The sequence below is a fragment of the Tripterygium wilfordii genome, chromosome 13, assembly GCF_013401445.1.
Source record: "Tripterygium wilfordii isolate XIE 37 chromosome 13, ASM1340144v1, whole genome shotgun sequence".
Taxonomy (NCBI): Eukaryota; Viridiplantae; Streptophyta; class Magnoliopsida; order Celastrales; family Celastraceae; genus Tripterygium; species Tripterygium wilfordii.
Window position 1 is genome coordinate 12,192,866 of NC_052244.1, and position 26,616 is coordinate 12,219,481.

The 26,616-nt window shown below is 38.0% G+C and overlaps 5 protein-coding genes across 6 annotated transcripts; 4 read left to right on the plus strand and 1 right to left on the minus strand.

Moving 5' to 3' along the window:
• The first annotated feature begins 349 nt into the window (after nucleotides 1-349).
• On the plus strand, nucleotides 350-3,518 carry LOC120012324 (probable hexokinase-like 2 protein). Of its 2 annotated transcripts, XM_038863687.1 has the most exons (9): nucleotides 350-627; nucleotides 739-889; nucleotides 1,199-1,378; nucleotides 1,486-1,560; nucleotides 1,657-1,812; nucleotides 2,044-2,142; nucleotides 2,233-2,363; nucleotides 2,683-2,764; nucleotides 3,028-3,517. In XM_038863687.1, exons 1-9 carry the CDS (start codon nucleotides 350-352, stop codon nucleotides 3,343-3,345), a joined length of 1,470 nt encoding a protein of 489 aa, XP_038719615.1. In that variant the 3' UTR covers nucleotides 3,346-3,517. The 2 variants fall into 2 exon arrangements, with proteins under 2 accessions (XP_038719615.1, XP_038719616.1); XM_038863688.1 differs by lacking the exon at nucleotides 2,044-2,142 and having other exon boundaries at nucleotides 3,028-3,518.
• A 5,911-nt stretch (nucleotides 3,519-9,429) lies between these two features.
• Nucleotides 9,430-13,313, plus strand: LOC120012735 (leucine-rich repeat receptor-like serine/threonine-protein kinase BAM1). Its single transcript, XM_038864190.1, has 2 exons — nucleotides 9,430-12,119; nucleotides 12,563-13,313. Exons 1-2 carry the CDS (start codon nucleotides 9,524-9,526, stop codon nucleotides 13,006-13,008), a joined length of 3,042 nt encoding a protein of 1,013 aa, XP_038720118.1. The 5' UTR covers nucleotides 9,430-9,523; the 3' UTR covers nucleotides 13,009-13,313.
• Nucleotides 13,314-16,545: 3,232 nt separating this feature from the next.
• Nucleotides 16,546-20,390, minus strand: LOC120011834 (malate dehydrogenase, glyoxysomal-like). Its single transcript, XM_038862963.1, has 9 exons — nucleotides 20,103-20,390; nucleotides 19,728-19,943; nucleotides 19,015-19,329; nucleotides 18,393-18,482; nucleotides 18,189-18,272; nucleotides 17,390-17,425; nucleotides 17,172-17,261; nucleotides 16,958-17,052; nucleotides 16,546-16,841 (listed from the first exon to the last, which is right to left on the minus strand). The coding sequence occupies exons 1-9, from the start codon at nucleotides 20,175-20,177 to the stop codon at nucleotides 16,769-16,771; spliced, it is 1,074 nt and encodes a 357-aa protein (XP_038718891.1). The 5' UTR covers nucleotides 20,178-20,390; the 3' UTR covers nucleotides 16,546-16,768.
• Nucleotides 20,391-20,932: 542 nt separating this feature from the next.
• On the plus strand, nucleotides 20,933-23,843 carry LOC120011833 (tubulin alpha chain-like). Its single transcript, XM_038862962.1, has 4 exons — nucleotides 20,933-21,141; nucleotides 22,073-22,307; nucleotides 22,386-22,756; nucleotides 22,846-23,843. Exons 1-4 carry the CDS (start codon nucleotides 21,049-21,051, stop codon nucleotides 23,497-23,499), a joined length of 1,353 nt encoding a protein of 450 aa, XP_038718890.1. The 5' UTR covers nucleotides 20,933-21,048; the 3' UTR covers nucleotides 23,500-23,843.
• Nucleotides 23,844-25,477: 1,634 nt separating this feature from the next.
• LOC120012592 lies at nucleotides 25,478-26,518 on the plus strand. Its single transcript, XM_038864033.1, has one exon. The coding sequence runs from the start codon at nucleotides 25,478-25,480 to the stop codon at nucleotides 26,516-26,518; it is 1,041 nt and encodes a 346-aa protein (XP_038719961.1).
• Nucleotides 26,519-26,616: the final 98 nt, after the last annotated feature.

The window sequence follows — 26,616 nt, forward strand, 5'->3', positions numbered from 1 at the left end:
GATCATATTCAAGTTCTTGTTATCCAGTGGATATCTGATACTAGGAGAAGCTGAGAGACAGAGAATATAAGGGAGAGCAAGCACTAAGCAGATGATAGTTTTATTTTAGTCTATTTTGGCCCAAACTGTATTGTTAACGGCGGCGGTTCTATTCTATGGGAGTGAGCTTAAGCCTTAGCCCAACCTTGGCTAGTATATTACTGGGCTTGAACCCCAAGCCCAATCTTGTTTAAAATCACGAATCAAATAAAAACCTCCCAAGATCCTCGTTGATTGGAGCAACAACTGCGGAATTTGCTGTTTTTTTCAGTTCGTCATCGAGTAGTTTGTGATCAGATGTTGAGAAAAGATGAGAAAGGAAGCGCTGGTGGTGGTGGCGGCCACGGCTGCTACGGCGGTGGTGGGGATTACATTATTCAGGCGGTGGCAACGAAGGAAAGAGCGACAGTGGAAGGGAACCCATGGCATTCTGCGGAAGCTAGCGAGGGAATGCGCCACTCCGGTTTCTAAGCTTTGGGAAGTGGCGAATGATTTGGTCTCAGAAATGGAAGCCTCTCTTGCCTCTCAAGAGACCTTCTCCACGACCCTCAACATGCTTGTGTCCTACATGGCTTCATTGCCTTCTGGGTATATACTGCGTTACACACTTTATTAAGGTTGAGTACAATTTTTAATCTCCTTGCAATGTCAAGAAGTTTTTTAGCTTTTATTTGTTTGTGTTTCTGTGTGTGGTGGCAGAGATGAAGAAGGGGTATACTATGGAGTGAATCTTAGAGGAACCAATTTTCTGATTTTGTGTGCCAGACTTGGAGGGAAACAAAAACCAATATCTGATTTATATAGAGAGGAAATTATCATCCCTTCTGATGTGGTTACTGGTACTTCTCAGGTTTGATTTTTGAATCTTACAAAGTTCATACCCACTTTTATAGTATGTCTATTTATATATCTTTGGGTACATGAAATGAGTATAGTATTTATATATAGTATTTCTAGTGATTAAGTAATTAATATTATATGGAAAGACTTTTGCTTGGATAAACTTGAGTGATTGTCACAATTTCTTACAATGTAGACATTGATGAATAAAATATAAATGGGATCCTACTTGAATTTCAACTGAAAGAGGACCTCTTGAACTGAGAGAACTCTTGTCCATTGAAGCCTGAAGTATTTCGAGGTGTGCATTGATTTTCAGGAGTTATTTGACTTCATAGCTGTGGAGGTAGAAAAATTTGTTTCAGCAAATCCTGAAAATAGAGACACAGGAGGGGCAGAAGAGAAGAAACTGGGATTCACCTGGTCATACCCTGTAGATCAAGCGGCAGCAACCTCAGGCTCTGCAATTAAATGGAAAAGTTTCTCAGTTGATGATACGGTTGGCTTTACTTGAGCAAATTTTTTTTTTTTTACCCCTTTTATTTTCCTTAGATCCATTAATACTTGCTCAAACAAATACCAACCTAGGAATGTTTCTGAAATCAGGTCGGAAAAGCATTGCTAAATGACCTCAATCGTGCTTTACAGAAACATGGTGTTAACATGCATGTTTTTGCTCTGGTATGCATCCTGGCATTCTTGATTGTCATTTCGATATAAAGCTTTCCATGTTAGACAAGCAAGTTTTTCAATTCTTTCACCTGTATTATTAAGCAGGTTGATAATGCTGTAGGAGAATTGGCAGGAGGTAGATACTACAATAGAGACAGTGTAGCTGCAATAACTCTTGGAATGAGTACAGATGCTGCATATATAGAAGCAGCGGAAACAGTTCACAAATGGTGTAGTCCATTGCCCGAGTCAGGTGAGATGGTAAGTGTACTAGATTTCATTAGCAGCAAAAACAGAAGATTAAATGGAGATAACAATTACGTAAGTGAGAACACACATATTATCTGAATTGGTGTGTGCCTACATCAACAGAACAAAAGCTGTATCCCTATTGAATAAGAAGACTTCTAATAGAATTTTACAATATATACTCTCCAACTACTATTGGAGCCCGTAAATGGGGAAACACAATATGCCCGTATTTCGTTGCAGGTTATCAGTATGGAATTGGGAAACTTCAAGTCCCCACACCTTCCAGTAACTGAGTTTGATGCTTCTCTAGATGCTGAAAGCTCAAATCCTGGTAGTGGGGTATGGCAACTCATGTAATTCAAACGCTGGTATAGCGTTACTGGGAAAATTCCCTATTAGTTTATGTATCTCCTCTTAAATAATTCTCAGGTGTTTGAAAAGCTGGTTGCTGGGATGTATTTGGGGGAAATTGTGAGAAGAGTCTTACTGAAGATGGCCCAGGAAACTGGTATATTTGGAGAAAATGTGCCTTCCAAACTTGCTACTCCATTCCTACTAAGGTACAAGTTAGATACATCTTGATGACAATTTTGAAGGGGAACACAGTGGTTGACGACATTAAATTTGCTAACATAATTGTCTATGGATGGAGTTGGATTAACTACTGAAATGAAATATTAACTTGGTTCAGAAACAAAGTTGATTATGATGAAGTAAAACGATAATCTATTCCCAACTTGATCGAGAAAGAACACTGGAATCGAAATAATATTCGAGTAGTCTGAGAAGGAAGAAAATCAGATATTAGTATTGGTAATAAGCAGAAATCAGCTAGTAACTTCTGTGATTCCTAATTCTAAGCTTGCTTTTCACAAATAGATCACCTGACATGGCTGTTATGCATCAAGACACATCCGAGGATCATGACGGAGTCGATGAAAAGCTAAATGAAATCTTTGGGGTAAGCTTATTAATTAATTTCTTCATTCAGCATCAATTTTGTCATGAGCCTCATACTTTTGCTTCTTTGAAAGACTTGAAATGTTAATTATAATTTCTCAAGTTTCATTTGGATTTTATTAAACAGGCAATTATGAGCACAGTATCATTGTCTGATTGCAATTAAGGGACAATTACATAAATAAAATGAAACATCCCTTATTCCTTGCAAGATGCCAATTGCTAAAAATTCTGAATTTGGATTTTATATTCCATGAATGCTAGATTACCAATTCAAGTCCAATGGCAAGAGAACTGGTTGCGGAAGTTTGTGACATTGTAGCAGAACGTAGTGCACGTCTTGCTGGAGCAGGCATAGTTGGGATTATAAAGAAGCTCGGACGAATTGAGAACAAAAAAAGTGTAGTAACCATTGAGGGTGGTCTCTATGAACACTACAGAGTGTTTAGGAATTATCTCCACAGCAGTGTTTGGGAAATGCTCGGGAATGATCTATCGGATAATGTGAGAATTGAACATTCTCATGGAGGACCTGGAGCTGGTGCTGTCTTTCTAGCTGCTTCTGCTAATCTCAACTCCTGATACTTGAATTTCAAAATACACGACTATCGCGATTGCTGAAAGCAGCTTCTTCGTTTATTTTTCGTTCTTTCTTTTTAGCATTTTGAGTTTTGATTTGTTCAGATTTAATTCCTTTGCTGGTTGTAATTAAACTGCAATTTTTATTTGTTCAGATTGAATTCTTTTGTTTACATCTTATTGATATAGAAATAAGGTGCAATGACAAGTATCTGAAGCCACTTGACAATAACCATGTCAAGCCAGACAAAACTGAAAGTGACTAAACTTAGAGGTGAAAAAACAAACCAGCTAGACCCTGTCCTGTTCTTTGTCCATTGCTCTTCCAGCAAAGCAATGTCCACTTCAGTAGAAACACAGCAGAAAGAATCTCCCAGTCATATGAAGAAAACTACAAAAGAAAGTGCCTGCCATATTTTAACATTTTCAATGCATCTTCTAGTCCATCCAAATTCATTTTTTCATTTTAAATTTTCTTTGGCAGCTAGCTTTCTCTACAGGAGATAATGGGAGAAAAGGTTCATCAGCAAGGAAAGCTTTTTGTGCTAACATTGGAATGATAAGATAGATTGGTCCCCAATTTAACACAATCCCTAGCTTCCTTTCATTTTATGGACCACCTGTTATATACAGGTATAGTGAGCCATGTTATGAATTGTCAAAAATCTACACCCCAAACAATGACTATATTGTCCGCTTTAGAATTCCGAAGTTCCCGTGGATACATCGAATCACTCTCACGGATTTGTACCTCTCAAACCCAGCAAATGATGATTGTTTAAATGTGGGCTTTACAATATATACCCATCAGTAGACCTTGATCTTACTGATGTGGTATACTTTGTCTTTAAGACAAATTAAGACCAAAAGGCTTAACCTTAAAAACCAGTCTTGGGTTTTATGGTAGTTCTCTTTTATCATACAAATGATTGTGCTTGCTTGAGAGAAGCTTCTTTTGAATGAGAAAAATGAAATCTCATCATATTTTTCTATTTGTTTCTCTAGAAAAACATCACCATATACGTAGTACCAAATACGATTACGTTGCTTGGAACTTCAGGTAGATAGTTGTTATCATTCATAAGTCACTTAATAGTGATGAACTGATGATGACAAAATGAATTAAGAAGTAAGGGTTACTAACCATCAGAGGCGCCAAGTACACTGCTTGTCATGCATGCTAAATAATTCCTAATTAGTTAGTCATCATATACTTGAATTTTAAATATTGTTGATGGTTTTGATTGACATTGATGACCACCAACTCACCACCTAAAGCTTCAATCTGTACCAAAAAAAAAATTCCAAAGGGGAGCAAGACCCAAAAAAGAAAAAATAACTTTACGATAATTTAATTGGTTATCTATCCGTATTTGGGGTTTATGTTACCTGAGGTTGGGAGTTTTTACCAACCAGTGAGGATATTTCCTTGTGAAAATACTAGTTTCGTAAGTTCGTCCCACTTCCAGGCCTCTACCTACATGGACCTCAACCTTGTCTTACTTTATCGTTAGCATGATCCGGGCTATTCTGGCAGCTCAAAGTTTACGTTCACTCAACTGTCTGAAAGATATGTTGAGCTGGGTGGTTGTTGGGTTATAAAAATAAAAAATAAAAAAAGGACCAAAAAGCCAAGTGACCTCTAGAACAAGTAATGTAAGATATAGTAATTAATGGACCCAATCTGTTTGTTATTTACTCATCAAAAGAGGGTTGGTGTGTCCTCAACTCCATGCCTCAACAAATGTTTAAAATGGGTGTTAATTGAGAGGTGTCCTTCAAATGATAGGGAAACACTCATGCATTTGTTAATCCGACAATATAAAAAATTGTCTTTAGTTAAATGAGGGATTAAGTATAGTTCTTGTAATAATCATCCTAATCCACGTACTTATCTTATTTTGGAGGTCACATCTTAATCAAATTATATCTAGTACTTCTAGATGAAGGTGATTGAAATTTAAAATATAAAGTTAACTAATTCTAATATAGCAAATGTGCCAAAGCAGTCGATGTCTAACATAAATTTAAAATTAAGAACAAAAAACAAGAGGCAAGTTCACCACACAATCTATGTTTAATTTTGAAAATTTACACAATCTAAGTAAAGTTACACAATCTAAGTTAAGACAAAAGTCTTCTTATGTTGGTATTTGGACAAAGCACAAGCCACCGTAACTATAAGTAGGTATTACATAGACAACTGTAATAAATTGTCTTACATATATATCAATATTTTTTTTAATAAGCAACATATATATCAAGTTACAAATTATGTATATATTATTTTCCGAATTTTTTAATGAAAGAGGAAAGATTAAATCCTTTCAAGAAATAAAATTTTTGATCAGAATATGATTAATCTAACCCAAGGTCCCCTTCACAATTGGGGATAGCAGGCTCCAATTCCTTTTCAAAAATCATGTTAAATCATAAATTTTTTTTAAAAAATGCAATATTAGATTTTAAGAGTTAGGAATTAGTGTTTAGGATTAGAATTTACATTTTAATGTTAATAGGTTAGGATTTAGAATTTAAGATTTATTGATTTAGCTTTTTTTTCAAAATCAATTATATTATAATCTTATGAATTTCAAAATACTCAATAACACATTTTAATTCATGATTTAACATAAATTAAACTAAAAGTTGGAGTAGGGAATTGGAACCCCTTATTCCTTCATAATTAAGGGGACTACTAGAACAAATCACACTTCTACCACTAAAATATACCCGTTATGATGTCATTATCTTCCAAAAAAGGATCTTTGGTTGAGCCAAGTAATGGGGTCTTTTCTTCCTTAATTGATTACAACTATCATGTCCTTTGTTTATATAAAGAACCGAAATACATTACTTAGGATCAATAATAGATGCACTAAAATCATATGATAGTTGCTGCCAAAAGGCCGTTTTTAACGGGATGGGGGGGGCTGAAATTGGGTTTTGTTGAAATTGTTAGAATTTTTAAAATCTCAACCGTTCGTTCAATCGTGTGGTCAGGGGTGAACAACTCATCATAGACAAAATTACTTCTTTGTTCATTGTTTTCTTCCTTCTTTCATCTTGCAACGCCTCTCTCTCTCCTCTGCAACACAAACACCATCAAAAAGATCCCAAAGCCAAAGCTTCACTGTAAATTGAATTCTAAAAAGTTAGAACCCAAGATTTTCAAATCCATGGTAAGGATATTTGATTCTCGTAATTGAAATCTCAAAATTGTTTGTTTGGAGGAAGCTTCAAAAACGTCGATGGGTCTCTGCACCTCCAACCCTCCTCCCCAAGCTCCCCAATCTTTCTCCTCCTAAACCTATATCACCCATGAATGAAGAAAAAAGCTTCAACAACTGGTCCTGCACACTTGTTGGAGAAGCGAGAGAGGACGAGCGGCTTTCGAGCTCGGGTCTCTTGCGATTGCTTGAGTTTCGTTCTTATCTACCGATTGCAGATGTTGTTCAGTTACAGTAATTTCGAGTAGAAAGAAATTTTGGGTTCGATTTGCATTTTTTAGATCTTGTTAGAGAATTTCTTTTGAGTAGTTGGATGAGAATGGAGGGGGTTGCAGAGGTCATAGAAGATATGGGCTCTCTGTTGGAACTGGGAACAAAGTGGTTGCATAGAATAGGAGAGAGATAGAAGGTGCAACGTGTCACTTGTAGAGTTATAAAATTGAACGAACGGTTGAGATTTTAAAAATTTAACAATTTCAGCTAAACCCAATTCCAGCCCCCCCTATCCCGTTTTTAACTAGTGAATCCAGCAATAAAGAAGGGAAAGAAGTCTATTTTTTTCAAGAAAGATGAAAGGTAAGTCAGAGAAAAGAAGACAAAAAGGCACACCATCCAAGGCTTTTATAAATTAGTGAGTTGGACAAACGTGTTTTCAGGGATAACTATTGCCTTTGGGCTTAGGTTTTTTTTTTTTTAATCTAAGCCCAAAAAAGCTTTTTAATTTGGATAATTTTAATCACATCTCGATTTTTTTTAAAGACATTGCAATCTAAATTGATCATTCCTTATAAAAATCAATTAACGGGATGTTTTTAAAAAAAATCAGAGTATGACTAAAACTACCATTTTAGTTTTAAGCCAAGGGTTTGAAATTTTGTCTCTACCCGCTTACTCCAACTCCACTCGATTTTTTTTGGCCGTCCATCCCATGAATAGAGACAACAAAAAATAGATTTTAGTCGAACAAGAACACGTATTAACAAAATATTTAGATGTTTGAATCCTAATTCGAATTAGATTTCCGACATACTTAATTGATCAAACCCATATTGATTTAAATACGGACAAGTAAATCGAACAATAATATAATTCGGATTAGGGTCTAAATATGTAAATTGAACAATACTTTTGTTTTGGACTCAGATTTGATTATAAATTAGACAAAAATTTTATGTTTGGACTCGAATTTCAGAAATATTATTTATGTTTAAATTTGATTTAATTCAGATTAGACAAATTCGATTATTCAGATTGGACATAATTTGGCCATCCCTACCCATAAGTTAAAAACCGCGTAATTATTTAGTAAGTATAGAACAGAAAATTTATGTCACCGAGATTTACCATGTAAGACGGTCCAATAAAATCATGTCCTTAATTCCCACCAAATCTGAGGCCATTTATAGTCTTGCGGTGAGAAAGAAGCAACACCTTGCCCCCACACATTCACGGTGTCGTTTTGTGTTTGCGTGGATGGACAGTTCGGTCATCGTCTGTACAGAACTACATAGAGAAAAGCAAAGCAGCTTCTGTTTCCGGGCCATTTCAGGACCATCTGCGTGGATCCCACCAAAACTCGGTCTGACCCGATATAAGACCGAGGTTTGGACATAATCATGAGGCTAATAGAGTAATTTCACAGACAGTTGATTGGGGCTGTCACTATATCAGTCAGCAATATTTGACCAACTTTATCCGTTATTATCTTTTACCCCCCACAACAAAACAAAATTATTACTGTTTAATTATTATTACTATAAATCATTATCCTTTTTTTTTTTTTTTACTTTTTATATGTATAACCATATACTTACTTCCCTTTTCAAAAAAGCAAATCCAACATTCACATCAATGGCAATGCTACCTGCCCCACAAATCACATACATTTTTGCTTACTTCATTGGATACCAAATAGATTACTTTACCCCTCTGATTAAGCATTAGTTAATCTTTAAGATAAAAAAGTTTATTGGTTGCATTCCAATGTTTTTTTTTACAACATAACAAGATTGATTGAAAACAGCAATTTCCAGCGTACTTCTTTGGACATAACTCCAAAATATTTTCAACTATACAACCAAAGACAAACAAGTAATAAGTAATAAGTGTATTGTTTCGAGTGTTGGGCGATCTAGAGATAATCTATTCAAGATAAGTCATGAGATGAAATGGACATGTTTAATAGCGGAATTGCACAGATAATTTAGGTTGTGTTTGGTATCACTTCTAAAAAATTTGAAAACAAAAACATAAAACATAAATAAAAACATAAAATTGAAATTTGTTTGGTTGAACACTTAAAACTGAAAGCATAAAACTGAAGAAAAAAAAGTGTGTTTATGCTTTTATTTTCATAATAATGGAATATATCTACACCACTATATTTTTCATAACTGCAGCCTTTATCGTATCTATAGTAACGTAATTCACCACTAAAAACATCAGCAGAAAGAAAAAAAGATAAGAAATAAAACAATAACTCAAAGTATATTTGATCATTGTTTTCACATCTCTATGCAATTTGCAATCTGAAATCTTAAAGAAATCTATAATAAGTGTAACTAGTTCTGTTTCCAAAACTTTTAAAAACATTTTTTTCTTGATTTCAAAAATTTTGAAAATCTGTTTTTAATTTTCTTAAAAACCAAAATAGAAAATACAAACAAACAATATTTTTTATTTTTATTTTCTATTTTTTAAAAACTAAAACAAAAAATAAGAAACAAAAGTGATACCAAACATATCCTTAATTTTCTTTTTTTTTGAATTCGGAAATGTTTTGTTTTATTTTGTATGGAAAATGAAAAACTAAAAAGAGTGAGCAAAATCACACTATTTCATGCCCTTCGACCTCGTTACTTGTCACTCCACTCCTCTTACTTACTCCTTACCTTCCCTCCCTTTCTCTCTCGAAAAACCAGAGACGGAGAGAGAGAGACTTGCTTCACAAAATGACACGCCTAGTACTTCTCCCTCTTCTTCTTCTTCTTCCGCTTCTTTGCCTCTACGTCGCCACCGCACGCACTGTCTCCGAGTACCGAGCCCTCCTCTCTTTTAAACTATCCATCACCGACGACCCAGACTCATCGTTGGGCTCATGGAACGAGACCACGAGCCACTGCACATGGGCTGGTGTCTCCTGCGACGCACGGAGGCACGTGGTATCTCTGGACCTCTCTGGCCTCAACATATCCGGCACCCTCTCCCCTGAAATCGCCCACCTCGTCTTCCTCCAGAACCTCACAGTCGCCGTCAATCAGCTCTCAGGCCCCATTCCTCCTGAGATCTCTACAATTGCCGGCCTCCGTGTCCTCAACCTATCCAACAATATCTTCAATGGCACATTCCCTTCACACCTCGCCCAACTCAACAACTTGCAGGTTCTCGACTTGTACAACAACAATATCACCGGAGAATTGCCGGTTGTTGTTACCGAAATGACGAGTCTCCGGCATTTACATCTCGGAGGCAACTACTTTGAGGGAAAAATTCCGTTGGAGTACGGCCGCTGGGAGTTCTTGGAGTATTTAGCGGTTTCTGGTAACGAACTTGGTGGTACGATCCCGCCTGAATTAGGGAACTTGACAACGCTCCGGGAACTGTACATTGGGTACTATAACAGCTACGAAGGAGGTTTACCACCTGAGATCGGTAACATGACGGCGTTGGTTCGCTTTGACGGCGCTAACTGCGGGTTGTCGGGTGAGATACCTCGTGAGATTGGGAAGTTGCAGAACCTGGACACGCTGTTTCTCCAAGTGAATGCGTTTTCTGGGTCCTTAACGCCTGAGTTGGGAACTTTAAACACCTTGAAATCCATGGATTTGTCTAACAACATGTTCACGGGGGAAATACCGGCTTCTTTTGCGGACCTGAAAAACTTGACTCTATTGAATCTGTTTCGAAACAAGCTTTACGGTGCGATTCCGGAGTTCATTGGAGACTTGCCGGAGTTAGAGGTGTTGCAGTTGTGGGAGAACAACTTCACTGGAAGCATTCCTCAGAGATTGGGGAAGAATGCGAAGCTTCAAATTCTCGATCTCTCTTCAAATAAGTTGACCGGATCTTTGCCTCCTGACATGTGTTCGGGTAATCGATTGGAGACCCTGATTACTTTGGGGAATTTCCTGTTTGGTCCAATCCCGGATTCCCTGGGAAAATGCGACTCTCTCAGTCGGATACGAATGGGAGAGAACTTCCTCAACGGTTCGATCCCGAGCGGTCTATTCGGGTTGCCGCAGCTTACGCAAGTTGAACTGCAAGACAATCTTCTTACCGGAGAGTTCCCGGTGACTAATGATAAGGTAGCAACCAATCTCGGCCAGATTAGCCTCTCCAATAACCAGTTATCTGGGTTGTTGCCACCGACCATTGGGAACTTCTCCGGAGTTCAGAAGCTTCTTCTAGATGGGAACAAGTTCTCTGGTCGAATCCCACCGGACATTGGGAGGTTGCAGCAGCTTTCCAAGATGGATTTCAGTGACAACAAGTTCTCCGGCCCGGTTGCTCCTGAGATTAGCCAATGCAAGCTGTTAACTTTCGTTGATCTCAGCCGTAATGAGCTGGCTGGTGAGATTCCGAACGAGATCACAGGTATGCGGATACTGAATTACCTAAACCTGTCAAGAAATTATCTGGTCGGGGGCATTCCTCCATCTATTGCCACTATGCAGAGCTTAACTTCTGTTGATTTTTCGTATAACAATCTCTCTGGTTTCGTTCCTGGCTCTGGTCAGTTTAGTTATTTCAACTACACTTCGTTTCTTGGGAACCCTGAACTTTGTGGACCTTATTTGGGGGCCTGCAAAGATGGGTTTGCTAATGGAATCCACCAAGGACATGTTAAGGGGGGACTCTCTGCTTCTTTGAAGCTCTTGCTTGTTATTGGATTACTTGTGTGTTCGATTGTGTTTGCGGTGGCAGCAATAATCAAGGCTCGATCGTTGAAGAAAGCAAGCGACTCTCGCGCTTGGAAAATGACTGCTTTCCAGCGCTTGGACTTGACTTGTGATGATGTTTTGGATTGCTTAAAAGAGGACAATATCATTGGAAAAGGAGGTGCTGGGATTGTTTACAAGGGTTCAATGTCGAATGGTGATCAAGTTGCAGTGAAAAGGCTACCGGCAATGAGCCGGGGGTCTTCCCATGATCATGGATTCAATGCTGAGATACAAACTTTGGGGAGGATTAGGCACAGACACATTGTTAGGCTACTTGGCTTCTGTTCAAATCATGAGACTAATCTTTTGGTGTATGAGTATATGCCTAATGGGAGCTTAGGTGAAGTTCTCCATGGCAAGAAAGGGGGCCATTTGCACTGGGATACGAGATATAAGATTGCGGTAGAATCTGCGAAGGGACTCTGCTATCTTCACCACGATTGCTCCCCGTTAATTGTGCACCGAGATGTCAAATCTAACAACATCCTTCTGGACTCCAATTTTGAAGCTCATGTTGCTGATTTTGGCCTTGCCAAATTCCTCCAAGATTCTGGAACATCAGAGTGCATGTCTGCAATTGCTGGCTCTTATGGATATATAGCTCCTGGTATGGTTTAAATTATTTATGAAACTTTTCACACATTTTGCAGTTGTGTTGTGCTTCATTGAAAGAACTTGAGTTTCCATTACTTTTTGAAAAGGATTATTATTTGGATCTGATCTTAGGGTAACACCAATCCAAGTTTCCATTGTACTCTGATTAGTTTGACTCTAGGATTGGTTTGAAAAGGGCATGTTTTTGGAATAGTCTTTCAAGGACGCTAGTTCAATCTAACTATTATGGTCTCTCAAGCTTTTAGTGGGTGGAAGTTTCGCACATAACGTATGAGAGTGAATCCATTGTAGTGACTAAGGCAGGGCAGTTCGAGTAGCAAGATGAGTGTAATTCTTTCTGTATTTTGTAAATGTGGTTCAAGGTATGAAGCAAATTATTTGTGTCTGTTTACGGTTTGGGTTTGATTGATCTTGTCCAATGTTCTCTTCTTGCAGAATATGCTTACACACTGAAGGTTGATGAGAAGAGTGATGTGTACAGCTTCGGTGTAGTTCTATTAGAGCTCGTCACAGGAAGGAAACCAGTTGGAGAATTTGGCGATGGTGTGGACATAGTTCAATGGGTCCGGAAAATGACAGACTCAAACAAGGAAGGAGTTCTAAAAGTCCTTGACACAAGGCTCTCATCCGTGCCCCTCCACGAAGTGATGCACGTATTCTATGTTGCAATGCTGTGTGTAGAAGAACAAGCTGTGGAACGTCCCACAATGCGAGAAGTCGTTCAAATTTTAACAGAGCTCCCAAGCCCTCCTTCGAAACCGGGAGACTCAACAACAGCAGAATCCTCTCCACAGACAACAACTGGTTTAGACTCCCTTAAAGACGACAATCAACAATCACAGCAGCCTCAATCACCACCACCTGATCTTCTCAGCATTTGATTAAGTGCATTTAGTTTGGAAGGGTAGTGCATATGTGTGGTTCTCTTAATTAAGTTTCCATGAATTTTATTAGTTTCTTCATCTTTCTGTCTACTGTTTTTGGGGAAGGGGGGAGTTTGCTAACTTGAATGTGTTTACAACCTGCTTTGAAGTTCTCTTGTACAGTGGTTGGGATTGGTTGGTGTAGGGTATTTTCCTTATAAACTTTGTTTTGTTACCTGTACTACTTGTTCCTGACTTGGTGACTTTCACCTTCTGAGCCTCTTTGTGTGATATTAAATATAGTTACATTAATTATAGATAGAGCTGGGGCTTTCAATTTCCAAGACTGGCATGTGGGTGCTCTGAATCGAAAGTGAAAACACCTCGACTCTTCAAACCTTCTTTGGGTACCTTTTTCTGAATTACATCAGTGAAATGAGTAACAGTTTCCCTTTTAAAAGGAGCACTAGACCTTTCTCTTCATTAAAAACCTTTAATTATGTCACTTTCTTCTTGTATCTATACCTCCACAAGGACCATTTTGATTCAATTTTGGTTTCTAATTAGCTGGGGGCATATCCCCCATAGTTGCATTAATGAATCTAATTACCATTACCTACAATCAAACACCAAAAACACGCTAAACACCTTTTGAAAAAAATGAAAAGAGTTTCTTCTCCTTTTTTCTTCAAACACCTTTACGTCAATTTAAACCTTCTTTTTTGGGAAATCTCTACATTTTCCTTCATATAATTAAAGACAAAAAACCGGCTCTTTATTTCCCTTTGGACAACAATCCTCTTTTTCTCTTTCGGTTCAAGCTAATCAATTACTCTCTACATTACTAGTAGTTTACCTATGCATGGTTTATGCCTCTCGTTGGGATTACCCAATCTCTCTCTGGTTGTAGTCGTTATGCTTTCACTATCAACATTATCTCTGAAGAAGTTATCTCTGAAGCAGCTTCTTCTATCAGTTTATAAGACAATTTATTTTATATAACTTATATTTTAGTATTAAATAACCTCTCAAAACAAAAATATTAGAGATCTCAATAAATGGAGCTCAAATTCTCTTTGTTTGGTAGTGTTGGTTCCATGGTATCATCTATTATGTGTGCGTCTATATATATATAGACAAATAACACTGCATATAAAGGAAATAATAATAATGCATGTAACTATGTATGGTGATGGTGTTATGTGTTTGATGGATTTCTATTTGATTTGACGTGCACAGAAGGCCGAATTGACGTTGCATGGGACAACAATTTTGTGGCGTGGCGTGTCCCATCTTTTCTTTTATTTTCTTTCTTTTCTCCCATCCCAACGCAACCAAATACACGTACAGCTACAGCCTTCAACATCAAATTCTGTGGGAATCCAATTGCATGGTAATAATTTGACTCCTCTTAATTGTTAATTTTAATTATTTTTTTAAAAATATGACATATTGCTTTCCTTTTATGCAATTAATTATAAATAATTGGTTCCCTTATAGGCTTCTGGTTTAGCCAATTAAATTAAACTAATTAATCAAATAATTAAAAGAAGGTCAAAATCGATTTTTTTTAAAAATCCACCTAACCCCAACCCACCGACACGCCAACTAAGAAGATGAATCATAGCCCTGGTACTAGAATTATTTTATCCTTTGCGATAGAAAACTCTTATGGTGAAACATTTTTAGTATCTTTATGACACGAGAATCCACATTTACGACCTTTGAGTGTACATTAGGTAAAATGATTTGGACTAAACCGTATAGACTCATAAAGTTCTTCGTTTGATTCATAATGGGACCAATAATCTTGTGACAACATACTAAGTTTTGATCCAACTTACTAATTTAGTATTAAATTTCTGTGTGTACAGGCCTGATGATCCGAATTTAAACCCATATTGAATGACAAGTTATATGATGTCGTTTTCGATTAAAAAAAATGTATAATAGATAAACTCATGGATCCGTGTAATAACTCGTAAACCTAGCATATCATACAAACACATGATAATTTCATATACGAACGTGATAAGAATGAGCTCGAAAACAAAGAAAATCATTTTTTTTAATGTTTAATTATTGTATATTCAATCAGAAATGAATTGGTACCACAACACTCCGTTAATGAAGTCTAATTGACAGCCTCTATTAGGTCAAATGACCTGGGGTTACTTGCTCATGTGATTACTCCTCTTGAGCCATGAGTGCTTCAAATTAATTAATTACTATTTTAACATTTTTTGTCATTACTTAGTTTAAATATGAAAGGGGTGAGAGAGTCAACTGTAATAATTATCGCCTTTACACATCTTAAATGTTCCTCGAAAAGCTTTTTAGTTTCTTATTGTTAAGATTTGTAATCTCAATAAGCCACTGATGTAATTTATAACTAAATATTCAATCCCAAGAAGGCTTTTTTAAGATCAAAATCGTACGGGTGTTAAGTTTAGAGCGGATAATACCTCTTCGAATTGTTTGGATTGGATTTATACGATACTCTCACGAATATTTACTTTATAACATGATATCGGAACAAAAACTCGATTATAAAGTATCTCTATCCTTGTCCATTTGTTGGGCCTCGTATAACCGTATGAAGAAACGGTGCCAACAAGTCCTTCACTAACATGAAATCCGCTTGTGTTCATAGTCCTTCACTAACATGTACAATCCATCCAGGATCCACACTATAGATAATACTCAATGGGGTTGAATACATTTGAAATCCTAGTTTTGCCATTTATTGAATCCCTGGCCCGTATTAGATCTACATCTTCTAAAACAGGTTCTCTGAATCTTCTTGTTCTTGCTTTTTGATTTTTTTTTTACTTTTGCTTTAGATTTTTGACTATTCTCTTCTAGGTTTGTACTATGTTGTTTTCAGGCAATCTCATCAGATGTCTTGCTGTTTTTCTTTGTTCTTTTTGTTGTAATATATTTGTGGTAAATTAAAAAAAAGAAAAAAAAGAAGCAAGCAATAGAAGTTGGTAGTAAAATGGGCGATGGAGCTTTTTTTACATTTCACTTTGTATTTTTCATACATCTTTTACATTTCACCTGTGTCAAGTCTGAGTGTACTGGCATGAAAAATACAGACACCCAACTTCAAAAATCAAAGATTCTGTCAACAATGCCGCTTTTAAGAATGATTGAAGCATGCACTGTTTAATGCAAAACATATCATGAAATGTTTGGAAAAGCAAAAACAAAGTAGTTGTCAATCTTGTTGACACACAATCTTGGATCTACCATCATGAAGGTAAAAGAAAGTGCTTTTTTAGTTTTTGTTTTTTTGGCATCAAGAACCACAAATTGGGGGATTTACAGTCCAAAGAAGATGGATTTTTAGACTGACAAGTGAGCATGACTGGGCCTTCAAACAACTCATCAAATTCACACATACCAAATGCTCTGAGTTGGATGCAGTAGTCAGTTCCAGTTCTAGCTTATCAGTACATACAAGATACGTCACAACAATGAATTTGAACTGAAAACTAATAGAAATTGTTTTCAACGTATCATTATAATAGAACTTGAACAAAAGGTACCATTATACAGAACTTGTTTTAAAGTATCTAACTAATATAGAAAACAGACCTGTTCCTGGTTTACAAAGTGCTTAATGTTATTGATTGGTCCTTTTCAAATGAAAATGGCGATGACAGTTGCACACGGAAACCCAGTTTCAGTACAAGATGGACTGCACTTAATTAAAAGAACTATGGTGTTGGAGAGAATAAAGTATGAAAAGAACTTCTAGAGATCTGGAAACCTCTTATTTGTTGATGAAGGAAAATCCTTTCTGAATGCTTGCTGCTAATTCTTTCTTTGCTTTCTCCAAGCCAACCCTATTGACATTTGATAATCAAACGAGAACAGGAAACTTGAGTTTCTCTTTCACATTAGTAAAAGCGAACAAAGTTTTTTTTTAAAAAAAAAAAATTCAAAAGATACAATTGCATACCTCTCATACTCATTCAAGGGCCCAAGAGGGTAAATTTCCTCAACTCCACTACGGCCTATCCGTACTTTGGTCGCAAAAAAGGGAAGTTCAGTCACCTGTAAAAAAGGCAAAACATGCAATTTTATCTCAACTATGTTGTAAGACTGCAAAATAATAAAATGTAGAAATGAGAGATTCATGACTTCTCTTTGACAATAGAACTCTTGTGACATACTTCAGAAGCTACAAAAGCACACTGGACAACGTCGGAATCTCCTCTCAAACCCCGGAGGCATGCATCCGCAAATTTAACAGCAGCATAGGCCTGCATATTTTAACAAGTTTTGTGGGAGGCACATTATTTTAATTTGAGTGAAACCATTTTAAAGTTTTTATGTCAAATAGACAAAAACTAAATCAAAAAAACTGAGGAGCAGTAAATGAATTGCTGACCATTGACAATGTTGCAGAACCAGCTCCAGCTTTTGCCTGCAAGATTTTGTAATAACAGCGACTTCACTATTGCCCTCAAATAGTAGAATGGAAAGAGGACATACATGCAAATCACATGAACCAAGATTTCTTCAAGTTCTTCCTTATCAAGCAATATTCATCTTGATGGGGTAGGCATGGTTTCTCAAAATAAACCTATACCATATCTCAAAAGCCTAACTACTCATGTCCAGGCTTGTGGGCCAACAATCTATTTCAAAGGAACATGGAAGCCATTGGAGTCTAAAATTGTCTTCCAACGAAATCATTACAAGCTGTATCATCTAAATATGTGTGTACATCAATGTAAAGCAACCCAAATCTCCCAATACTCAAATTATGAAGCAGTAAAAGATAATCACTCAGTGTAACATCCTCTATGGATAAAAGGTGAATGCAAACTAATATGCACGTCTATGTACCAGTAATTCCAATGACATGGTCATTGATGAGACTAAAAGCCCAAGCTTCTCTGCATCCTTCCAAAACCATTAAAAAAATCATTTTTCCAGGCAAGCAATGAAGAAATCATGATCTAACTGATGACCAAGAATAAACCATCAAAGCACTTGAATCCATGGAAAAACAAAAATCTAAGTCAATTACTTATGAATTGCACATAAATCGGACAAGGTCATGCCTGAGTAAATGGTTATTGCTTCAAAATTAAAGCGGTAAATGAATTAGTATTGAACTACAGGCATCACCGCCAAATCAAGAGAATTACACAAACAAAAGTAGCAAATGTACTATCTTTTACCTCAACAACTTCAGTTCCTCCATTTTGAATACGATCAGTTAAGTAGTCGATCTCTTTTGGATTGAAAGACAAATGAGGTTTAACCTATAACATGGACCAAAAAGTTTGATAAAATGACAAAGGTGCACAATAGGATTTTGATAGTAGGCATTTAGATGAGATCATGCAAAAGAGAAGAAAATTTGGAAAGATGCTTTCTTAAACCTGAGATAGAAGAGGTAGAATTGTAATTCCTGCATGACCCCCGACCACTGGAACATCCACATCCCTTGGATCAAGACCCAACACTTCCGCCTACAGTGAACACAAAGAACAGAAAAGAAGAGACATTAAATATAAGAAACAAAAGAGAACATAGATAAATTAATTATTCTTCCATAAGAAGACCAGAAAAGCAGCCACATAACCATCTCTTGCTAACACCAAAACACAACCTGGAATGTATAGTAACAAGACTGTGCAGATACCTTTCGATATTTGCAATAGCATAGTTCATGAACATAGATGACCAAGCAGTAATGAACTAATGATTGTAATAATAATTCACAGTGCTATTTCACGTCTTCCTCAGGAGCCAGGGCACCAAATCACTAAGGTTGTGCTGGGGCTTGCCAATAATTCATAATGACAGCATACAGAATTGGCTTCATGTCTTTCAGTAAGACTACATTTTCCTCTTTGTGTAAATATAAGACTACATTGCCTATTGTAGCATCAAGTGAAACGAAGATACCTACTTCTCATCCTTTTTCAAATTAACAATCATGTAAACAAACAGGAAACATACTGCGAATGTGAAAGACAACGGAAGATTTGAAATGCATACCACAAAAGTATTAGCTCTGACAACATCAAGCATTGTAACCCCCATAAGCTTCCTAGGATCATAAGTTCCAGCTTTCTTGAAGACCTCTGCCGCAATAGGTACCGTGGAGTTGACAGGATTGCTGATCAAGTTGACGATAGCATTCGGGCAAGACTTTGCAATTGCTTCACAAAGGTTCTTGACAATTCCTGCATTGATGTTGAACAAATCATCCCTAGTCATTCCTGGTTTTCTAGGGACACCAGCAGGAATGATCACAAGGTCCACACCGTGGAGAGCATTCTCCAATTCAGTTTGCTTCAGAAACCCACGTACCTAGATATGAAAGACCATTAATTCAGTTCCAAAGCTCATTGTGTAGATTTTAATCACAACGCTATCATACCAACTATTATCATGATATGAATAAACTTAATCAATCAAATATGAAATGTAAAAGTTGCTACAAACATTTCCAAAATAAATCAAAATCAAATCCCTAAACATCACGCTGGACCTTGTCTGATTTTTGGTCATCGGAATTGCATCTCTAAACTACTTAGCACTCTCAACTAACGAATTGAACTACAGATAGCCAATCATTGCACAAAGTTCCAGACGCAGCTACAAGCAGTACGACTAATATCAAACCGAAACAGTTTCAACCCAGTTTTGCAAACGCAGACGCCAAATTCTCAGATCGAAAGAAAGAAAAGGAGTGAATGTGAACTAACCACAGCACCAGTGTCCATGTGACTGATATCAGCGGTAACACCAGGGGTATTGACGACATCATATAAATGAAGAACTGAAACCAGTGGATTCATCTTCATCAACATGGCTAATGGCTGCCCTATGCCCCCTGCAGCCCCCAGTATCGCAACCTTAAACCCCGAGGACCCACCTTTCGCCCGGCAATCCACCAGCCTCAAACCCGAATCTTCTTCCATCTTTTGCACCGATTTTCAACATCACGAAAGAAAACCAACAAAGAAATAAACAAAACAACATCACTAGATCCGCAGAATCACAATGAATCCACAAACCAGAATTAGGACCCACGATGTCAAAAGCGACTAAGTTTTCCAATTGATGAAGAAGAAAAAAACCTGAAGCGTAGGAGGGCGAAGGTGAGCTGCAATTCTGGCAATTCGTTCGTTGGCTTCTGAAGTAGAGGGCTGCATCTTCGTTAGCTTCAGTTGGGCACGAGAAAATGAGGAGTAACGTAGAAGGTCTTGTAGTTAAAACTTAAAAAGGGGTGATTTTGGGCTGTCCGTATCGGGAAATGTGAAGGATCAATCTTATCTGATCCTATTTTGCTGCTGCTCTTCGATGATGTTACTGTTGCTTCCTTTGCGTCACCAACCTTCCACCCTCTTCATTCATACCTGCTCTTTTATTTTCTTTTTATTCCTTCTTTGGAGATATATCATTTTAAAATTGACACCGATTTCTGTTTTGTACTACTAAAATAAAAATAGAGATATCCTGCTTAGCCCACCTCAACCTGGCCCATCAAGGCGATGGGCTGGGCTACAACTTTGGGCCAATACCAATAGTCTCATTTTGCTTGAATGATGGACCAAGGGAACGAAGAATTGAATAGGGCGGCCATTGCAGTGCTGGCCCAGCTCTCGTCCACGGACAGCCCTGCGGCCTGCACCATCCGAAACGCCAAAGGTTTTTTCTTGTTTTTTTTTTATAGATAAATTGAAATTTTCAATTGGCTTACATACGGTGTCGTTTCTGCTGATGTCTGAGTTCAAAATTTAAATTTCGAAACGGGATCCGTGGAGAACGGACAAATCAGGGTTAAATTTAGGCGGGCCAAAAAGGCTCCACTCGCAACTGCATCTAACTATGGTTAATTAACCGAGGTTGTTTTTGCATCAGCATCACCATACTTGCCGCTCCATCTCTTTATATACCCGAAGATAGTGTGCCGCCGGCACAGCAATTGAAAGCCATTTGCTTCAAAGGGAGGCGTCTCAGCGTCTTGATAAACGCCAGTGACTTTTCTTCTCTTCGTCTATTCCGTTATCGAATCGTCCGACAATGAGGGAGTGCATTTCGATCCACATCGGCCAAGCAGGTATCCAGATCGGCAATGCCTGCTGGGAGCTGTATTGCCTTGAGCACGGTATTCAGGTATCCATCTCTCACTCTCGCTCCGTTTTGCTCCATTATGCATTTCTTGTACGGGTTCCTTTGATCCTTGTGTTGTTATTGGTAAATGTTGAAAGTGCTTGAAGTTACGCTGCCATTTGTTGCAGATCTAGTTTTATTGGTGTGCGTTAAGCTAGATCTGCTTACACATCATTTGCACTTGCATATTCAGCTCGAAATATAACCAGATCTAGGGCTTCTCTGCATTGTTTACTAGATCTCATCAGGAATTATATGTTGTCAACTAGCTTATGATGGTTTTATCCTTCCGATTTTTATATTCCACTTGTGCAGTCGCAGATCTGGCGTTTCTTTATCTTATTTGTTATGCGCAATTGTAAGTTGTGTGTGGCTCATATGTATCATTCACCGTATAATATGTAGAGTTATTTTTTGCAAGATTTCGGTTAATAGCATCGAAGTTCTCGACATTCACTTGAAGCTTACTAACCGAGCACATTGGTAGAGTAACTGCTTAATCATTTTGATCGTTTGATCTGCATTTGTTTCTGTTTGAGATCTTTCTTTATGGATAATAAATAAACCTTGTAGTAAAGCATCACATTACAATCTAATCGTGGAAGTTTGAAGAATGCTCTTGGCTATGCAATTAAGCTTATGATATTAAGGTTTGGACATTGCATTTCATTTCACTGCTTGGTGTTGGCTTGCTCTTTATACACCATCTGGTTCAGTTTTGTATATATTGGATTTGCTGGATACCCTCCATTTTGTTCATCCTATCTTGTTCATTTTATATTTGCCCTTTAAAATTGTTCTGTTTTGGTAGTTTATTTTTAGTGTCCTGCCTGACTTGGTGTAGTTCACATTACTGTTGCATCGATTGGGTTTTGGTTTCTGGTAGTGTTCTGTTTTTGTAGAATTTCTTAGACATTATATCTTTCTTGTGCAGCCTGATGGCCAGATGCCAAGTGATAAGACTGTTGGGGGAGGTGATGATGCCTTCAACACCTTCTTCAGTGAGACTGGTGCTGGAAAGCATGTTCCTCGTGCTGTTTTTGTAGATCTAGAGCCCACTGTCATTGATGAAGTAAGAACTGGTACATACCGTCAACTCTTCCACCCTGAACAGCTTATCAGTGGCAAGGAAGATGCAGCCAACAACTTTGCACGTGGCCATTATACCAGTAATGTTCTGAACTATACATTTGGTTACATTATTACTCTTCTAAGTGTCATATGGTAATATCTTCCTTTGATAACAGTTGGTAAAGAGATTGTCGACCTTTGCTTGGATCGCATCCGGAAGCTTGCAGACAACTGCACTGGTCTACAAGGATTTTTGGTGTTCAATGCTGTTGGTGGGGGTACTGGTTCTGGTCTTGGATCTCTTCTTCTGGAACGTTTGTCAGTGGACTATGGCAAGAAATCTAAGCTAGGGTTCACTGTCTACCCTTCCCCACAAGTTTCAACTTCAGTTGTTGAGCCTTATAACAGTGTGCTGTCCACCCACTCTCTTCTGGAACACACTGATGTTGCTGTGTTACTAGACAATGAGGCAATATATGATATCTGCAGACGCTCTCTTGACATTGAGCGTCCAACATACACCAACCTGAATCGCCTGGTTTCTCAGGTTTGTGTATTGTTCTTTATTTGATTACAATTTTTGACTTTTTCTTGCCTGTGTTATATGTGCCCTAAAGTTCTTTTTGCTTATTTCAGGTGATTTCATCCTTGACTGCTTCCCTGAGGTTTGATGGTGCCCTTAATGTTGACATGACTGAATTCCAGACTAACCTGGTTCCATACCCTAGGATTCACTTCATGCTTTCATCCTATGCTCCTGTCATTTCCGCTGAGAAGGCATACCATGAGCAGCTTTCAGTTGCAGAGATCACAAACAGTGCCTTTGAGCCTTCATCTATGATGGCCAAGTGTGATCCTCGCCATGGAAAGTACATGGCTTGCTGCCTGATGTACAGAGGTGATGTCGTGCCTAAAGATGTCAATGCTGCTGTGGCTACCATCAAGACCAAACGCACCATCCAATTTGTTGACTGGTGCCCAACTGGATTCAAGTGCGGCATCAACTACCAGCCACCAACAGTTGTTCCTGGTGGTGATCTTGCCAAGGTTCAGAGGGCTGTATGCATGATCTCCAACTCCACCAGTGTAGCTGAGGTCTTCTCCAGGATTGACCATAAGTTTGATCTCATGTATGCAAAGAGGGCTTTTGTGCACTGGTATGTTGGGGAGGGTATGGAGGAAGGTGAATTCTCTGAAGCCCGTGAAGATCTTGCTGCTCTTGAGAAGGATTATGAGGAGGTTGGAGCTGAAGGAGCTGAGGGTGAAGATGATGAGGGAGAGGAGTACTGAGGGGCATGATTTTTGCTCTCATTTTGTGCTTTTGGTCTATGTTTTCTGTTTTTTCGTATGCAAAATAGTTTGTGGTTACTAAGTGCTTTCGGTTTCTCGCAGCAGTACATCCTTTGTGCTGCTTGCATTACCTGTTTTCTTGTGTGAGACATTAACTGCATTGCCTGTTTAAAGAAGCTGTATTTGCTAGTTCTTGTGACTGATAAATCTTAGCTACTGTGGTTTCTTTTTTACTTTCCTTGCTGAAGATCATGGGCTGAGTTACCCATGAAACTGTTGTAGTGTTACTGTTGACTGCTGACCCTTTGGGTTGCAACGTGCAGATTTGTGATTTTCAAGTTCTATGATCATGCTTGCTTTCTTGTTTTTTTAGCGACAAAAATTTCTTAAATGTCTCTTGTTGAATGGCTTATTCCCACTGCGGTAACTTTGTCTACTAAATTGGTTTTCATTATTGTACATGGGTTTGTTGTCAGGGACTAGGTTTTAAAATTTTGAAAACTCGTGTATTGCATTACTGAATTTGTGCCAGATATGGGGATGGGCAAAGCATCTTCCAATCAAAGGACTCGGAACCCAATAAATGGTATTATGTGGGGCATACACCTGCTCTTTCACATAACTAGTTCTGCCCGTCCAAGACTCTATGACTAGTTTGCAGGACATTGTCTAAAATGGCAATGGGTGGGGCATGTAAGGTTTACCTGCTTCTTGACTTGGCAAAAGAAAGAGGAAACAAGGTGTTGAAAAAAATGTTAAAAAGATCATGCGACTACTCCAACGAATCGAAAGTTGAATTATCTTGGATAATGATTGATAAATACCCTTTAAGCCACAAAACATCTAAAGCTCATTCTTCTTTTTTTAAGGGAAAATACAATTTATTGATATAAATTGTGTTCTACGACTAGTCTAACAATTGTCGAGCTTATATAGCACGTTAATTCCTTTTCTTTTGACCTAGTATATACTCCACATTGAACTAAAATGGCATTGTCATCGTCTAATATACTAGTATGATTTATTCAATGATATAATATTGTCCCAAATTTGAAATTTCTCCCTCAAATCTTTATCTAATCAGTTTACATCAGCAGTAAACCTATGTATATTGTCTTTAGATCGTTAAGAGGGTATTTATTGGCTATATTGTCTTTAACTAATCAGTTTAACTTGTGTAATCTATTTATTGAATTTGCAACCTCTAATGCCGATCGGGTTTTTAGTTAGGAGGATTGCAGAGAGACCAAATTTTTTTTTTTTTTCATGCGGTAACTTGTCTCTCTTTCTCGTATTAAAATCTATGGTTTTCTAGATTTGACTTAAAAGAGGCTATTTAGGATCGATTAGCACAGATATATATCTCTACCAAACTAAATGATGCCATCAAATCTGTCATCGTATTTTATAGTATTAGAGGTTTAGAAGCCTAAGAACATCTCTTCAAAAATGGCAACCGTAAAAAGTGGACAAAAGTTCGGCTGGAATGTATCACTTGTTTAGGGTGATTGCTTTTTTTTGGGATATTACATAACGCAAATTTACAATATATATATATGCACTCATATAGAAATTCTCACAAGTGAAATAACAAATGGGGTTCACTACTTTGATTCGCACATGTTTCAATTCAATGGTGAAATTGAGGTGCATAAGTTAATATAACTAACGAATGTACGCATAAGAGAATTTATATATGACATCCGCAAAGAGAATTTATATATAGAATAAAATTTAATAATTGAATAAGAAAAAAAAAGAGAAAATATTAAATTGACCACCCATGAAAATCATAACATCGTGACGGTCAACGTGGACTGTCACATGACTTTTATAGCTGTTATTTATTTACTTCCTTAAGAAATCTCGCATAAGTCATAACGTCTCTAATCTTCTTTACGCGTTATCTCTCTCTCTCTCGTCTCTATATAAATCCTCTACTTGCGCTTTCTTCACAAGCAATTTTCTCTGGTCTTTAATGGCTTCCATTACAACAACGACAACGACAACAAAAATTACGCTAAACGACGTCGCAAGACCTCTGAAGAACAGACTCGTATGCTTCTCTTTTGCAGCCTACGCGAAATCCCTCATCGACCACCTTCAGTTCATCAACATACCCGTCCTTCCGGGTCTCACTGATCAAGAATTCTCTACGGTGGAATCGTCTTTTAACCTCTCTTTCCCTCCTGACCTCCGTTCCATTCTCCGCGAAGGCCTCCCAGTCGGCCATCACTTCCCTAATTGGCGCTCCTCTTCCGAACAACAACTTCGCATCCTCATAGACCTTCCGCGATTAAACCTTCTGAGGAACATTTCGACAAACAGCTTCTGGGTGGACTTTTGGGGGGACAAACCTGAAAGCATTGACCAAGCTGTAAAGAAGGCCAAGCTGTTTATTGATAAAGCGCCGCTTCTTGTTCCCGTATATAGGAATTGTTACATTCCTTCTACGCCGAACGTCGCCGGGAATCCGGTGTTTTATGTCGATGACCGGGAAGTGCGTGTTATAAGCTATGATGTGACAAGGTTTTTCCAGGAAATTGAGTTTCTTAAAATGGGTATATTCCGGTCGGTTGCGTTGGCCGATAGGTTAAAAACTGATGCTCCGGCTTGGGCGGCAACTGCGTCGAAAAGGATTGACTTCTGGACTGAGGTAGCTGAGCGAGGACGTAAAGTGGTGGCGCGTGAGGAGACGGACTGCTGGTGGGGTGGAGGTGATTTAGGGAGGTGTTTGGAGGAGGTTTTTTGGAGGTTGAGAGATGGAGGGTGGGGAGAAGAAGAGGTTCGGGAGATGATGATGATGATGATGATGGACGGGTCTGATGACGGCGAGAGACGTGCAGTGAATGTTGAGAGTGTGGAGTGGCAGGTGAGAATTCTTGCAATTGTGTTATTGCGTGGTGGGTGGAGTATGGAAGACGTGGTGTACTCGCTTGATCTTGACGAAGAGCAGTATCCAAATAGCTGTTTCCTGGAGAATAGTGATCAATCAGTTGACGCAATTTCAGTCCCTTGAGGCATCTCTGTGATGCTGAGGTTTTCCCCATTTTCAAAGGTGATAGCAGCAGGTTGACATTTTGGTTTGATAATTAGTCCTTCATAATTACAACAAAA